The sequence below is a fragment of the Pteropus vampyrus genome, unplaced genomic scaffold, assembly GCF_000151845.1.
Source record: "Pteropus vampyrus isolate Shadow unplaced genomic scaffold, Pvam_2.0 Scaffold257, whole genome shotgun sequence".
NCBI lineage: Eukaryota > Metazoa > Chordata > Mammalia > Chiroptera > Pteropodidae > Pteropus > Pteropus vampyrus.
Window position 1 is genome coordinate 601,140 of NW_011889038.1, and position 14,735 is coordinate 615,874.

Here is a 14,735-nt window from a genome sequence, read left to right on the forward strand (position 1 = left end):
GCCAGAGGCGGCCTGGCTGGCAGGGCGCGGAGGCCAAGTGGGCCCACCCTCAGGACAGGCGCAGCCCTGGTGGCTCCTTCTGCCCTTGCTGGCTTTGGCTGAAGCCAGGGTTATTTTGGGTCTGGTGGGAGCCACACCTGTGACTCACATCTCCTGCCTGCCTGCTGGCTGGCAGGGCTGCCGTCTGTCACTCTGGCCTTGGGCGAGCCACTCTACCTCTCTGGAGCTATTTCCTCTGAGTCTGGAAAATGGAGATGAGTGTTGAGACGCATTCACCTTGGTGAGGGATGAGAGGGTCTGGCCCCGAGTCAGCAATCAGTTGTTCTTGATTCGTAAACAAGCGGGAACATTTTGCGGGTGAGACTCGGAGCTCAGAGAGGGGAATCGGGGCTCTGGTGGCACAGCTGGGTCTCCTGACACCATCTTGGGCTCGGTCTTTCTAACTAGACACTTATTGAGCACCTTCTGTATGCCAGGCATTCTGTGTGTGTCTTTATGTGTCTGTGGGTGAGTGGAGGTGGGTCGAGGAGGGGGGGGAGACACCCAAAGGTGGCAGAGCTCCCATCCCGAGGGGCTGCTGCTCCCAGGCCCTGTGCACGGCCTGGCGCCCCCCGCCCCCGCGCCCCGGGGATTCTCGGCCCCCGGCCCAGCGAGCCCCCCTCCGCCCGCAGGATGATGCAGGAGCTGTGCTGCCGCAACCAGCTAGAGGAGCTGCTCTGCGCCGCCGGGATCAACCTGGCCAGCGAGGGAGACGGCTGCCCCGCCCCACACGGCGACAACGCCAGCCTCGCAGCCATGTTCGTGAAGGTGAGCATCTGCGCCCCCGACGGCAGGCCCCGGGCCCCTCCCAGCTCAGCAGCCACTGTCCATTAGCAGGGGGCCTCGGGGGCTCTCCGCCTGTGCCCCAGCTCCATGCCCCCTTTCCTTTGAGAAGCAGGGGGTGCCCGGCCCAGGAGGGAGGAGGGACCACCGAAGTCTCCTCGTCTCCTCCATTTTAATCAGTAAACCCCAGACCACACCCCGGGCTCAGTCCGGCACTAGGGAGGCAAGGAGGGGGTGACTAGCCCCGCCCTGGGCGCCTCCAGTCCTGAGGCTTCGAGTAGGAACCCAGGGGCCAGAGCAGGGCTTACCTGGGCCCAGGCCCCCCAGAACCCTCTTCTCGGTTCAAGCTATGTACCCTGCCCCGCTCAGGAGGCCCGCAAGCTTCTCTGCCCTCTGGGGCTAGTTGGAGCCCAGAGCTCAGAAAGGGCCCCCACTAAGGCCTCTGATAGCATGACCTCTGTAGCCACCCTAGAAGAGAAAACTGAGGTTCAGGGAGGCTCACGTTCCAAAGTGTCTGGGGGTATCTGGTGAGGCAGAGCTTGAAGTGGGGTCCATCAGGCCTAGGGAGTGTCCTGCACTGCAGATAAGCTTTGAGTAAATGATGTAATCCATCGTGGGACCCAGGTCCTGGCCAGGTCACTCAGGGTCCCCACCATGGTGGCCGGCGTGCATCTGCACGTGGGTGTGGGGAAGCCCCCGACAGCGCCCCAGGTCTGAAACCGCATGGACACTAACGAGGTATCCAGGCCGCCCCTCCCTTGCCACCTCCGGAGGGGAGAAAGCAGGCCGGCCGGGGCTCAGGGTTGGAAAGCATCCTGGTCGGCGGGGTTTCCACTGGGGGTGCCAGATGACGAAAGGGAAGTTCCTGGAAGAAAGATGCCCTTTTCTCAGAGGGGGAGCGCCAGAGCCGTTCCAAAGAGTCGGGGTTGGAGCGAAGTTTGGGTGGCGTGAGGGGCTCTGTGGGTTCTTTTCTGGGGAGTCTGTCTCCGTGCAGATTCGGGTGTGAGGGGAGATCCCCACGTGAGGAATTGGGGGTCCACCCTCAGGCGTCGTGCCCTTCTGTGGGAGGAGGCAGCTGACACCTGAGCCGGGCAGGGCAGGGTAGTGTGCTGGGGGGCGGGGGGCCCTGGGGCTGGGCCCTTGGGCATTTAGTGACTGCCTCCAGGGCAAGGCGGGGCTCTGCAGACAGTGTCTGCCCGGGTAGCTCTGGCCGAATCTCCAGACTTAAGAGAAAGGGAGGTATGGGAACAGCATGGGGCATTCTAATGGGATGGGAATGGACAGCGCTGGCAAAGAGTAATGGGTGTTCCCGGGAAGGGTGACTCGTGTCCCACAAGGTGACGAGGTAGCTAAGGCTCTGCTCTTTCTGGCAGCTGAGGTTGAGGCATGAGCAGAATGAGAGACCCACCAACCTCCACAGAAGCAGAAGCAGAAGCAGAGCCTTGCCTCCCGGCTCCTGCTGTGGACCTTTTGGAAAGTCCTGGGCTCTTCTTAGGATAATAAGGACTGAAAGGGTTTTTCCTACGTCAGGGTGAATATCGTGAGGATTCTGATATGACTTTTGGGAACACTGGGGTCCAGGTGACAGGCAGAGACTCTGTCCCTCGCTTGATGACTTGTCTTGAAGTTCTTGTGTTTTTTAAATGCATGATGCCACCCTGCCGCCCTGGGCACGGTAGAGAAGCCTTAGACCATGCGAGGGGAATGGAGCATAGGCGGCTCTTCTGTGACCCCGACAGGGTCCCTCTCTGGGCCCCTCTTCCTGGAATTGTGTCACTGGGCAGGGCAGGGGTCTTGAGGGGGGCAGGCAGGTGCTGTGGAGCACAGGCCGGTGCCAGCTCTTTTAAGATTCCTTTCAAACCCAGGACTTGTGCGGCTGGGGGGCAGCATGCCTCGGGCTCAGCTCACCTCGCTATTCACCACCCACATTTAGGAGAGATCGTTAGGTCAAGCACATGTCGTCGCTGTCCAGGGTGAGTGGGCACGGGGGCTCCGGCCTGTGGGGCCCCGCCGTGTTGCGTGTCTGACTTCCTTCCTGGGGTCTCCACCTGTGTTTACAGAGATGCTGCCATTGCTGCCTGCTGGGGAGGGCGGCCCAGGCCCAAGGCCAGAGCTGCGAGTACAACCTCATGGTTGGCTACCAGTGTGGGCTGGTGTTCCGGGCGTGCTGTGTCAAGGGCCAGGAGACCACAGACTTCGCCCCCGCAGACATCGGGGACCTCCAAGAAACAGGTAATGTCCCTTCTCCCTTCCCTCTTGGGCAGTATATTAATCAGGGTTATCCAGAGAAACAGAACAGAGAGAGAGAGAGAGAGAGAGGAGCTGGCTCACGTAGTTGTGGGGCTGGCAGTCTGCACAGCGGGCCAGCGGGCCAGGGAGATCCGTCTACCTCGTTCATCTTTCACCTGGCCCACCACAGTATGCTTTACTCGAAGTCTGTTTATTGGAATGTTAGTCTCATCTAAAAAATACTGTCTCAGCGATTTCCAGACTATTGTTTGACCAAATATCTGGGTACCGTGGCCCAACCAAGTTGACACATAAAATTCACTGCCACAGGCCATGTGGGCGCAGATGTCTATAATTGCCTTAGCTCCACGCAGACAGACTCCAGTTGTCAGAGCAGCTTCATGTTTGTCACCTCGTCTGAGAGCTGCTGTCCCAGAGCGAGATGAGGGCTTAGAATCCGGGATCCGACAAACCAGGTTCACGCCCCTGTCCTAACCACTCTCTTCGGCACACTTACTCATCCAGGCCTTACGTCACGGGGTCCCGCGTCACGAGGTTGCTGGGAGGATGAGGGTCAAATGCTGGGGGCAGGGCCTGGCTCTCTGAACGTTTGCCCATCACGGTTCTTCCCTGCCCCTTCGACAGCCCTGGGCCGCGTGGGTGGCTGGCCTTGCCCTTGGTTCACGGGTGAGGACCTGATGCTCGAGGTCCCGTGGGCGACATACAGAGGAGGGAGAACTGGCCTTCTGCCTCCTGGCCAGTGTCCTCTCTCTCCATCTGGAGCCGATGATATGCAGACGAGAGGCCAGGGGGTACCGCTCGTTAATGGCGGGCTCTTTCAAATAATAGACACTTATTCAGCAAAGGGGCAAGTGACCCCAGGAGCAGCTTCTCGAGAGCTCCCAGCTGTGTGTCCACCAGTTCTGCTTCTCTGCCCTCCATGTGTCCGAAGCCAGATAAATCCTGAAGCCTTGGGACATGGTTCAGGAAGCTCCTCGGTCGTCTGATGATCTCTTACGCAATGGCTTCCTGTGCCGTGGTGGAAATAGCCCTGGAGAATTTCAGGAGTCTGCTTTGCCCCGAGCTTGCCACGTGACCCTTGCTTCTCACTCCGAGCTCCGTCCCCCCTCTGCTAAAAATGGGCGAGGGGCAGGAAGGGGTTAGGAAGGAATTGCTGGGGGACCCGTGGCCCCTAAGTCAGGTCCGCCATCATCGCTATGGCTTTACGGGCCCCGCGGCTTCAGGGTTTAGGTCAAAAGGACCGGTCTTTCATCTTTTTGTGTTTAATTTCTCATTTCCAGGGCCTCATGGACGCCATGGGGCCGATTTCCAATATCTCCGTGGTGGAGAAGGATTGGAACCGCATTCCGACCCCTTCCCTGACTTTCGAAATCAAATGACCCTTGAACTTGAAGCGAAGCGCAGCGCTTCATCCTGGTGGAGAGTGTCTCCTGCGTCGCCGGGAGGTTTCTGGTGCTGTGTCTGGTGTCGCTCTCGCTCTCCGGGCTTTTCTGCTGCTCCAGATGTTTCTCCTCCGTCTTTCCTCTGCTTCCGTTCTCGCCCCAGACTTTCCTCAGAGGCTCCGCGAGGCCTTCTCCTCACGCGGTCACAGCCGTGCCTTCCCCCCGCACACTCACCTGGGTGGCGGGCCCACGCACGGGGCCCACAGGCCGGCGCTGGCCTGCGACCAGATAACTGCGGCATCGTGGGTAAACTTTTAGAACCTTCTGTGAGCATTCGAGAGAGTCACTTCTGTCCATTGACTCTAAATTTAAAAATCAAGGCTCGTATGCCTATTTTCTTAGTTTTTCTAATACTTTGTTTTTATTATATGTTATCAAATTATCGATCCAAGACTGGAGAAGGAACCCTGTTCCTTTCCCGTGGGGAGTTTGGGGAGACCTGTGCTGGGCACGTCTTGGATATTCGCATTCTCCAGATGAGGAGACTAAGGCTGGGGGCGTGCAGGTTTGGGGTTCATTTTCTAGCAGAAACGGTGGCCTTCCCAGGCCAGGCAAGCCAGCTCCCCCAGAACGCCGTGGGAATCTGGGTGACCTCATCACCCGGGTGATAAATAGTTCCTCACGAGTCCTCCTGGCCTCGTCACCATGAGCCCTCTGCAGGGTGAGGTCTGGACGCCCTGGCCTGTGCCTGGTGTCTTTTGCTTAGCTCCTCCCCAGGGGAAAGCTCTTTGAATTGTTGAGAGACCCTCACCATATTGTAGTAGCCCCTGAGGAAGAAAGCGTCGTGCATAGCTAGTATATCGAATTTTATAGCAGAATTACTCACGTGTTTCGTCGTAACCGTGGTTACTTTTCCACTGTGCACGTGTGATACGCTCTTGGAAGATACAGAAATGTGGGCGGAAGAGGAAGTAGACGGGGAGATGAACCCCTCTCCCGTTAGACCCCATTTCCTCTCAGGCGTTTTTCTGTGTCTTTTTTGCTCCGTGCTTTTCCCCACTCAGCGTGGTTGTCATTGCTACCGAATCCTGATTGACTTGTGATCGCTGTCATTCTGTCAGTGGAAGGAATCCTCGACATCAGACGACTTGATTTTCAAGTATTTCTAGAGATTCTTCCCACCCTTGGCTGTGTCCTAGTTAAAAGGGCTAATCTGTTTCTTTTAGGCCAGGATGATTAGTGGAATCCCCCCCTGTTAAGTTAGGGCCCCTGACCTCACTGGGTCTCTCTCCCGTTGGCCTGGTGCATTTTCTGTCAGGAGTGGGGGCCTGGTCTGTGTGCGTGCTCACACACCTTTCTTGAATGGATCAAGTGAGTGAATATTGATGACTGGCACGAGATTGAGCTTTGCAGGCAAAGCTGTAGAAAATAAATGTATTCATTTTCTGGGGCTGCTGTAACAAAATGCCACAGCACGGGCCCTGAAACCACAGACGTGTGTCCTCACAGTCTGGAGGTGAGAGTCTGGATTGAGGTGTTGGCAGGGCTGGCTCCTTCTCAGCCTGTGAGGACAGATCTATCCCAGGCCTGTCCACCAGCTTCCGGTGGCACCCGCATTCCTTGTCTTGTAGATTGCGTCTTCTTCCTGTTTCTTCATGTCCCTTTTCCGACGTGTGTCTGTCGCTGTGTCCAAGTTCCTCCTTTTTATAAGGACACAGTGACATTGGGTTCGGGCTCACCTTAATGACCTCTCCTTACCTTGATAATCTGCAAAGGTCCGTCTCCACAGTGACGTCACATTCACGGGTGCTGGGGATAAGGACTTCAGCATCTTCTGGGGGAACACAATCCAACCCACAGAAGCACTCAGCATTAAGTTGACGATTACAGGCCCTGGTGCCAAGGCTGTTTCTGTTGTAATAGATCTTTTAGAGATTCAAGGACATTTACGAGTGCGAGTCTATTTTTTAAAAGGATGAGATGAATAGTGAGCTATTAGAAGGTGTACGAGTGGGCGTTATGGCCAGATGTTTACGAGGAGAGAAAATATTCGGAGGGTCCTCTGAGGGAAGATGGGGCGCTGCGTGTGGGTAAATATCTTTGCCCGTGTCGCCCCTTAGCTAAGATCTCCGAGATGGAGGAGGAGCAAGAGGACCCATACCTGAATGACCGCTGTCGAGGTGAGTCGCCGCCAGTTCCTCCCAGGGCCCATCTGGTGGTTAACGAGGCCGAGAGGAGTCGGGCTTCTCCCTGGGAGTGTGACTCAGGGTCCCTTGGGAGCTGCCCTTTGGCTGGGAGCCAACTGCAAGTCCCTCTGTCCTCAGGGCGCCACTGGACTCCTTGTCCCCACGCCCCTCCTCGCTGGGCCTGGTGGGCTCAGGGAAGGGGCCGTGTATGACGCTCGTGTTCAGAATGCGCGTCCCCCCCCTGCCCCCGCAGCGTCCACCGGAGCGTGACCCTGTTCTCAGGCTCTGAGCCGTGAATACCAGCTTCCCCAAAAGCTGAGACCCCTCGGGGGTGGGGTGAGGGTTATGTGACTGTCTTGGAGCCCACCTGTGCCATTGGTCACGTCCATTTGCAAATTTAGAGGGAGTAGGGCCTCCTTGCAGGTTTGTTTTTCATAAGATAAACTCTGTTTCTCTTTCATGGAACATTCCAGCGTGTCTAGACTGGCAGGTCTGCACACAGGTTCATTCAGCAGCTTGCCCTGTGGTTGAGGTGTTAATTAGGGAGCCAGTTTAATCGCCAACGATGTCGTCTGTGTACAGTGACAGTCGACGCAGAGGCCTGGGAGAGGGGGCAGGGCAGAGAGCCCCAGAAACCCTGGAATCCTCTCCGAGGGGCGTGGGAGGGTCTTCCGGGGGGAGAGGATGACTGGTTTGTCGTGGCTGAGGGTGAGTTAGCCAGGAAGGTAACACCGAAAGGGAATTTGGGGCGTTGGGAGTGGAGACCCAGAGGGACGGAGGAGGAGGCTGGAGGTGTGGGCGCGGCCTGGCAGGCTCGGGCCCCCAGTCCGACCGTACCCCATAGGAGCTCTAGCCGGGAGAGGCCCATCCTGCTGACTGCCCTGCAGAAAGCATGCTCAGGGCTGCTCCTGGGGTCTCCGCGGGAAATAGGGGTGCTGTGAAGGCCGCAGTGGGCTCTGAGCGGGGGGAGCCCACCCTTCTCTGTCCGTCCACCCTGAGGACGTTTCCTCGACCTGGCCCAACGGAACTGGACAAACAAAAGATCTGTGGTCTGCACCGGGCCACCGGCTCACGTGTGCCCTGATTGCAGGTGGCGGGCCCTGCAAACAGCAGTGCCGGGACACGGGCGAGGAGGTCGTCTGCTCGTGCTTCGTGGGCTACCAGCTGCTGCCGGACGGCGTCTCCTGCGAAGGTAAAGGTCACCGTGCTCCGGGGACAGCGGGACGGCCGGTGGCTGCACTCAGGAGCTCTGCCTGCACTTGACATCCAGGCGGGGCCCCGTCATAGGTGAACGAGGGCCCAGGATCGGCTCTCTGGCGCGCCCTGGAGTTTGCGCCACATGTTGTCATGAGACAAGGGCCGGGTTTGGGGTCTGACGGGGCTCTGCGTCCAGGACCTGCTGCGTGGCCCCGGGCACGTCCCGGAGCCTCTCTGTGAGAGAGGGAGGTGGAGGAAGGGGATAGCCCCTTGTAGGGGTTGTAGGGGTCACGTGACTCCAGTCTACCTGGCACGTGCTTAGCGGGAGCTCAGAAGATCTGAAACTTAGTGGGGGAGAGAAACCGCCACTTTGATGCCGTGGCAAGTGCCCGGGTCTCACGGCCACGGCGCGTGGGCACGTGCTGGGTGCGGGGAACCCATCCGCTCTGCCTGCTGGCACACTCCCTCTGGCAAAGCATTGTCCCTGCTGTGACTCTTGTGTCTGTCCCTCCTAGATACCAACGAATGCATCGCGGGCAGCCACAATTGTCGGCTTGGAGAGACCTGTATCAACACGGTGGGCTCTTTCCGCTGCCAGAGGGACAGCAGCTGCGGGACTGGCTATGAGCTCACGGAGCACAATGACTGCAAAGGTAAAACCCTCACCTCTCTGCGAGTGGGTGTGAGGTGGGAAGGGCGGCCTGGGCGCCACCGCGCCCCTTCGTGGGCCACCCGGGGCGCTGGCCAAAGCTTAGTGAAGAGTTAGCTCTTCTACCTGTATGATGAGTTAATGACAGTCAGGGGTGACTTGGGCTTTGTGAAAATGCTCAGAACGTGATCATTTCAAAACAAGGCCAGGGATGAATCTCGGGTGTTCACATGTGCTCGTTACCAAAAAAATTATATTTTGCACGACAGCTGCCTTCCATCTAATTCCAGGCTTCCTTGAAGTTCAAAGCCCCCATCCGCCACATAAAAACATGAATTTCTGGCTGCAGGCCTTCCCCCGCCAAGCCATAGATGTTATTTGGCAGAGAAGGCTTTGATGAGGATCTGTTAGAACATAGCTTTCTGCTGAGGGTTTCCAGCCCTTCAGATGACAAACCACTTGTGTAAAAATGTCGGTTGAATTATGAGGGTGGCTCAAAAGCCAGGCACGCCCTCCTGACGTCAGAGGGCTTTGGACGAGCTCAGCCCGCTCCACCCCTGCAGACTCGCTGGGTGGTTTGGACTTGAGAGCCCAGAGGCCTGGCCAACAGAGTGTACACTTTTGAACACTTGACAGCCATGAACTTCAAGGGAAGGGCAGCCAACACTGGCATTGTGACAGTCACCATTGTTAATATTTGTAAGATTGTGACAACTTCAGAATGAACGACTTTATAGAGACAGTGTTTATTGCCACAAAGATCATTGCTTTATGATCTCAACAAAATATGTGCTTAGTCTAAAATGAAAAGAAAAAAAAAAAAAACCCAACAGCCACACATTGCCAGGAAAATGCCTGGTTATTTATTATATAACAGAAAGTTTGTCTCATAAGAGCCTTGGGGGGACTGTTTGGCTAACGCAGGCCCCTTTTTTGTACGTGACCTCCCTGTTGAAATGTTTTGGGTTATAGTCTGAGTAATGAGCATTTAAAATAAAAACTTTCTTGTGATGTTAAAGTGTTGTAAGATGCTTCTGGCAGGACTCTTGCTAACAATTTCCTTTTTTTATGATGTACCAGATATTGACGAATGTGAGAGTGGTATTCATAACTGCCTCCCCGATTTTATCTGTCAGAATACTCTGGGATCCTTTCGCTGCAGACCCAAGCTACAGTGCAAGAGCGGCTTTATACAAGATGCTCTAGGCAACTGTATTGGTAAGGTGCCGCCGCCAGGGCCGGTGGGGTCTGCCAGGTGGGGCACACGACCCAGCGATGGGCCCCTCTAGAATATGGGGGCGCTGCACAGTGTATAGAACAGAGGTCGGCGAGCTGTGGGCCTGGTGGTCTCTGTTACATCTATTCACCTCTGCCGGTGTAGCCCGAGAGCAACCACAGATACATCAACCAGTGGTCAGGGCCGTGTCCCAATAAAACTTGATTTACCAAAGCTGTCGGCAGGCTGGGTTTGGCCTCGGGGCAATGGTTGAGCATTCCGAAAGAACTTGCGTTTTGGAGTCAGAGATACCTGGTTTTGAACTGAGTGACCTAATGAAATTGACTTATTTCCTCTGAGCCTCGAGTTCCTCCTCTATAAGAGGAGAATAATGATATCCGACTTATAGGCTTGAGGTAAGGATTAAACAGGTGATTGTGAAGCGCCAGGAACATTAAAAATGATTTTAAAAGATAATATGTATCAGGAATCGAATTCATAGAGACAGAGTAAAAGGTGGGTGCCAGGGAGCAGTTAGTGTTGAAGGCACGGAGTTTCATTTGGGGAACATAAAAAAGTTCCGGCGATGGATGGTGGCGATGGTTGCACAGCAGCGTGAGTGTACTTAACGCCACTCAGTCTGTACACTTAAAAATGGTTAAAACGGTAAATTTTATGTTACGTCTATTTGACCACAATAAAAGAACGCTGCGTTGCTATCAGGAAGATCGACGTCAGATGAAACAGAGTCCCATGGGAACTTAGAAGAAATAGGAGGTCTGGGTACGACCGCTCAGCTTGGAGAGGCAGCGTGGGTGGGTCAGGGGCGAGGGAGCCGGGTGGCCGGTGGTGTCACCTGCTCCAGAAACAGCAGGCGACTCTCCTTTCTTCTCTGGTCGCCCAGGTTAACCACCGGGCTGGTCACAATTTGCAGTTGGCATTTGAGCCCAGATCTGCTGGCCTGCCCTTGTTGTCCGCTCAGCAGAAACTTCTGGGTTAAGGTCAGAAAGACTTCTGAGCTGCAGATGCCAAAAATCACAACCCACCCTCCCTGTGTCTGCCCCAGTCTCCCCCACCCCCCACCCGTAAAAGAGAGAAGGGGCCGCGAGTTGCTGCCTTATTTACGCCTCACTCACTCTCAGATAAATCTGTGTTGATCTTTGATTTGAAATCGGAGATCACCCCAAGATATTTAAAGACAAATAGAATAGCGCCCCCTTAGGCAGGGGCCTCCCCTGACCCCAACCCCAGTCCTAAAGCTCCCCTTTCGTCCTGTGGAGGAGGCATCTGAGCTGTGGGGGCCTCAGCTGGCCCCTCGCCAGCCTCCTGCCAGCTGGGCTTTCGTCACTTGGGGGCCAGTGAGCAGGAAGCCGCAGGCCGGCATGGGGGAGGGTCCTGCCCGCACTTGCCCTGCGAGGCGGGGGGCTCCACGGCGGAGGCCGGCATCTGCCGCGGGTGGAAACCCTGACTCATGGCAAAATCAGCCCAATTTCCAAAAAGCGGCAGCATTGGCAAGTCCCGACTGAGCCCGGTTTTCCTTCCACGGGGTGCGGCACTGTCCGAGGGAGGCACGAGAGCAGTGGCAAGGGACAGTCCCCCTCAGCGTCCCGCCCTGGGAGCCCGGGCCTCAGCTGACCGCTCTGCTCAGTGGCGTCCTCATCTCAACACGAGGGGTGTCCTTTAGTGGGTACGGAACTCCTTTCAACCAAGTTCAAGATTCTTTTCAAATTAATTATTATTTTTTTTAATTTCAAAAGTTCCATACACTTAAGTTACCAAAAAGCAAACGGAACCCAAGTGCAGAGAGGCGCTGGCCCCCGCCCGCCCCCGCCCGCCCCCGCCCGCGTGTCTGCACCTTCTCGGCTGCTGCTCCCTCGAGACTTCGTTTTTTTATGAAAACGGGGCCAGACGGTTCTGTCAGGTTTCGCCCCACACCTGACGGTGCGTTTGCATATCGTTCTATGTCGGTACCTTCACGTCGTCTTTGTAAAAATGCATCGTCCAAAGCAACTCTTTCCGAGGAGAAAGTGTGTCACGATAGCATGATCGTCACAGGGTCATTTCAGGGAGAGGGCAGGTCCCCTCATGTGCAGGAGCCCGGTGTCTGCCGCTTGCATACCTCTGCCGACGGCACGCTCACTCCCCCCGTTCGGCCTGGTCAGTGGTGGGAGGCTCAGACCTCACGTGCAGCCAGAGCGTGCCTTCCTGGGGCCCCACGAGCCTGTCGGACCCCCCTCCCTGCCACGCGGCCAACAGCCCTGGAGCCGCAGAGCTCTGTCTCCCAGGGAGGGGGCCCTCAGGGGACTTAGAAAGCAGAGGCCTCGTTCCTTATTGCAGAGCAGAGAATATTCTAGACCTTGAGGTTCGGTGGCCGAGGCCCTTGAGACCCACGTCTCCGTCGGCTTTCTCTTTCTTTTCCTTGCAGTCCGCTCCCCGTGTCCACCGTCGCCCTTTCTGCCTAGAGAGGACGGGGGAATGGGCCGGTGCTGGCTTCCCGGGGACGGTCACAGGTCCTGGGGCAGTGAAGGGGTCCCGTGGTGTCACCCCCGCATGCCACAGGGTCCGCGTTGTGGCCATACACAATACATCAGAGCGGGCTGGGCTCCAGTCAGTGTTATTCACAAGAACAGGCCACGGGCTGCTGGGCTGGGTCGCAGCGCACTGCGGTTTGCCGACCCGCCTGACGTAGGGCCCTCGACCTGCGGGGAGGCAGGAGCCCCCGGTGCTACGCCCGTGTGGGCCACAACTCCAGCCTCATGCTGGGGAGTTTCCTGTTTATGAAACGCAGACAGTAATCTTAGCCCAGCTGCGGAGGTCAAGGGCAGCGATGGACGTAAAAGGCTTTGTAAACTGTAAAGTTCGAGGCTGGTGTAAGAAGCCCGGCTGTCATCAGGGGAGGGAGTCGGGCCGGCTCGTCTGTCAGGAGGGTGGGCTTGGCTGGGACGGGAGGAGAACAAGCTGATCCCTCTTTTTGCCTTCAGCTCAGGGGTCCTCTGCCGTCACTCTCTCCTCTTTGCTCCCCGCCCCCCAAATGCTTTGTAAGTGCCTGAATAGGTGACTCTTAAAAGCGTGGGCCCCTTTAGACGTCTCCCCCAGGAGGAAGTTCAGTCTTTGAGTTTGGGCACTGATTTGAGCGTGAGGAGTGAGCAGATGTGTAACCTTCTTCTTGTTCATTGAGTGTCCCCCACTTGCTGGGCGTGTGTTCATCACAAGTGAACGTCCCACGGTCCCCGTGTCGGGGGCGTGTCCAGTCAGGCGGGGAGACCACTGTGCTGTGAACTTGGAGCCAGCGGCCCTTCCTGCTGGACCCGAGTCAGCACAGGCCCCGAGGAGCCCAGATGGGGGTGGGCAGACAAGGGAGATGGCTTCCTAGGCAGGGACCGTGTGGATAAAGGCACAGAGGGGGGACCTGAGTGGCCTGTCCAGGAGCTGTAGGTGTGTAGTCAGGGCTGGAGCCTGGGCCGTGGGAGGGGCTGGCCAGAGTGAGGCCAGGGGCCGGGTGGGGCCGGGCCCGTCACCGAGGAGCTCAGAACCTCGCCAGGGCAGTCGTGCTGGCAGCGAGGAGACAGCCACGTCTGTCCCCCTTAGCCTCACGCCCTGCTCAGGGACGACGAACCACATACCGTGTGACGCACGTGAGCACAGCTGGCACCAAGTCACCATGCCCAGCGTGTGGGATTCAGAAGGGACTTGGTGGTGGCAGCACCTGAAGGCCAGGCAGGCGGCTTCAAACCCACTGCAAGATGGAGGCATTGAAGGTTTTGGGGGCCAGAAGAGGGTCAGGAGGGCTCGCGTTTAAGGTGGTGTGCGCTGGTGAAGTCTAGGAGCCAGGCAGGAGGCCGCTGCCTGGTCCAGGGCCTCGTCACACCCGTCTGGTTTTGTGAAGAGGGCAGAAGAGAAGTGGGGACCCTCTGGAGCCCCGGTCATCGGGGGTGGGGAAGCCTTCCGCATTTAACCACGTGTCCTCTGTCTTTCCCGCTGTAGATATCAATGAGTGTCTAAGCATCAGCCCCACGTGCCCCGTGGGGCACACGTGCATCAACACGGAGGGCTCCTACACGTGCCAGAAGAACGTGCCTAACTGCGGCCGCGGCTACCATCTCAACGACGAGGGAACTCGCTGTGTCGGTGGGTGTTAAAAAGGAAAACCACCCGAAGGGGACCTTCCTCTTCGCTCCTAGCACGACCCTCCCTTCTCTGGAAGGAGAGAGGGGATCCCCAGAGCGAGGCCGTTTCCACCTGTCCATCTGTCCGTCTGTCCCATGGCTGGTCCCCATGCATGGGCCTTTATCGTCTTGCCTGGACCATTGCAGTAAAGCCCAACCCGCCCGCTGCCTCCGGCCTTGTCCCCTCCGCTCTGCCCAGGCGTCCTGAGCCAAAAGCTCGCTCGTCCCTCCATGCTCACAGCCCCCATCGGTGACATCAGAGGACAGATGCAATTCAGTCATCCTGAGCTGGCCCCAACGCCACACACCTTCTAATCCAGATGAAATGGGGCGCGCTGCCCCCCGCGGAAGCCCCGCCCGTTCCTCTGGGTTTTCGCTCCTGCTGCTCCCGCTGCCCACCCGCTCTCACTCTCCCTTGGGGCCAGGGCGGAGGCTTTTGCACCCAGCCTGCCGAGACCCCTGCCAGCCGCAAGGGGCCTTCCTCCCCACCTCCCCCGGTCACTCGGCGGGCACTTCCTGCCTTAACTAAGGTCACTGGCTGCCCTTAGTTTCCGCTGTGAGAGCGGGAGTCCCCTGAGGGAAGGGGCTGCCCCCGGGCCAGCTGTCTCCCCACAGTGGGTGTGCCATGGAGTCAACTTGAAGAATAAACGACGCTGCTTTGTCAGTGTACGTTTTAGTTTGCTCGGTCCTCTAGGAAAAAACACACACACATGCACGCTAAAGTTTTTTTTTGTTTGATGTTTTCAGCGAGGCAACCCTTGGTTGGCCTCACAGATTGCAAGGACCTTGTCAGCTTAAAATCCCTTATTTTTTATTTTTTACGCCTACAGCACCTGGTCTTCCTAGGTGGTCTCCCATCCGAGTACT

At 57.1% G+C, this 14,735-nt stretch overlaps 1 protein-coding gene across 2 annotated transcripts in view; it reads left to right on the forward strand.

Moving 5' to 3' along the window:
- The window catches only part of FBLN1 (fibulin 1), a 43,930-nt gene that overhangs the window by 16,240 nt on the left and 12,955 nt on the right, over window positions 1–14,735 (forward strand). For both annotated transcript variants that reach the window (XM_011374978.2, XM_011374979.2), the window contains exons 3-9: window positions 672–807; window positions 2,883–3,054; window positions 6,575–6,634; window positions 7,731–7,832; window positions 8,353–8,490; window positions 9,567–9,704; window positions 13,687–13,830. In XM_011374978.2, coding sequence (XP_011373280.1) covers window positions 672–807; window positions 2,883–3,054; window positions 6,575–6,634; window positions 7,731–7,832; window positions 8,353–8,490; window positions 9,567–9,704; window positions 13,687–13,830 — 890 coding nt within the window. The remainder of the gene's footprint in view (window positions 1–671; window positions 808–2,882; window positions 3,055–6,574; window positions 6,635–7,730; window positions 7,833–8,352; window positions 8,491–9,566; window positions 9,705–13,686; window positions 13,831–14,735) is intronic.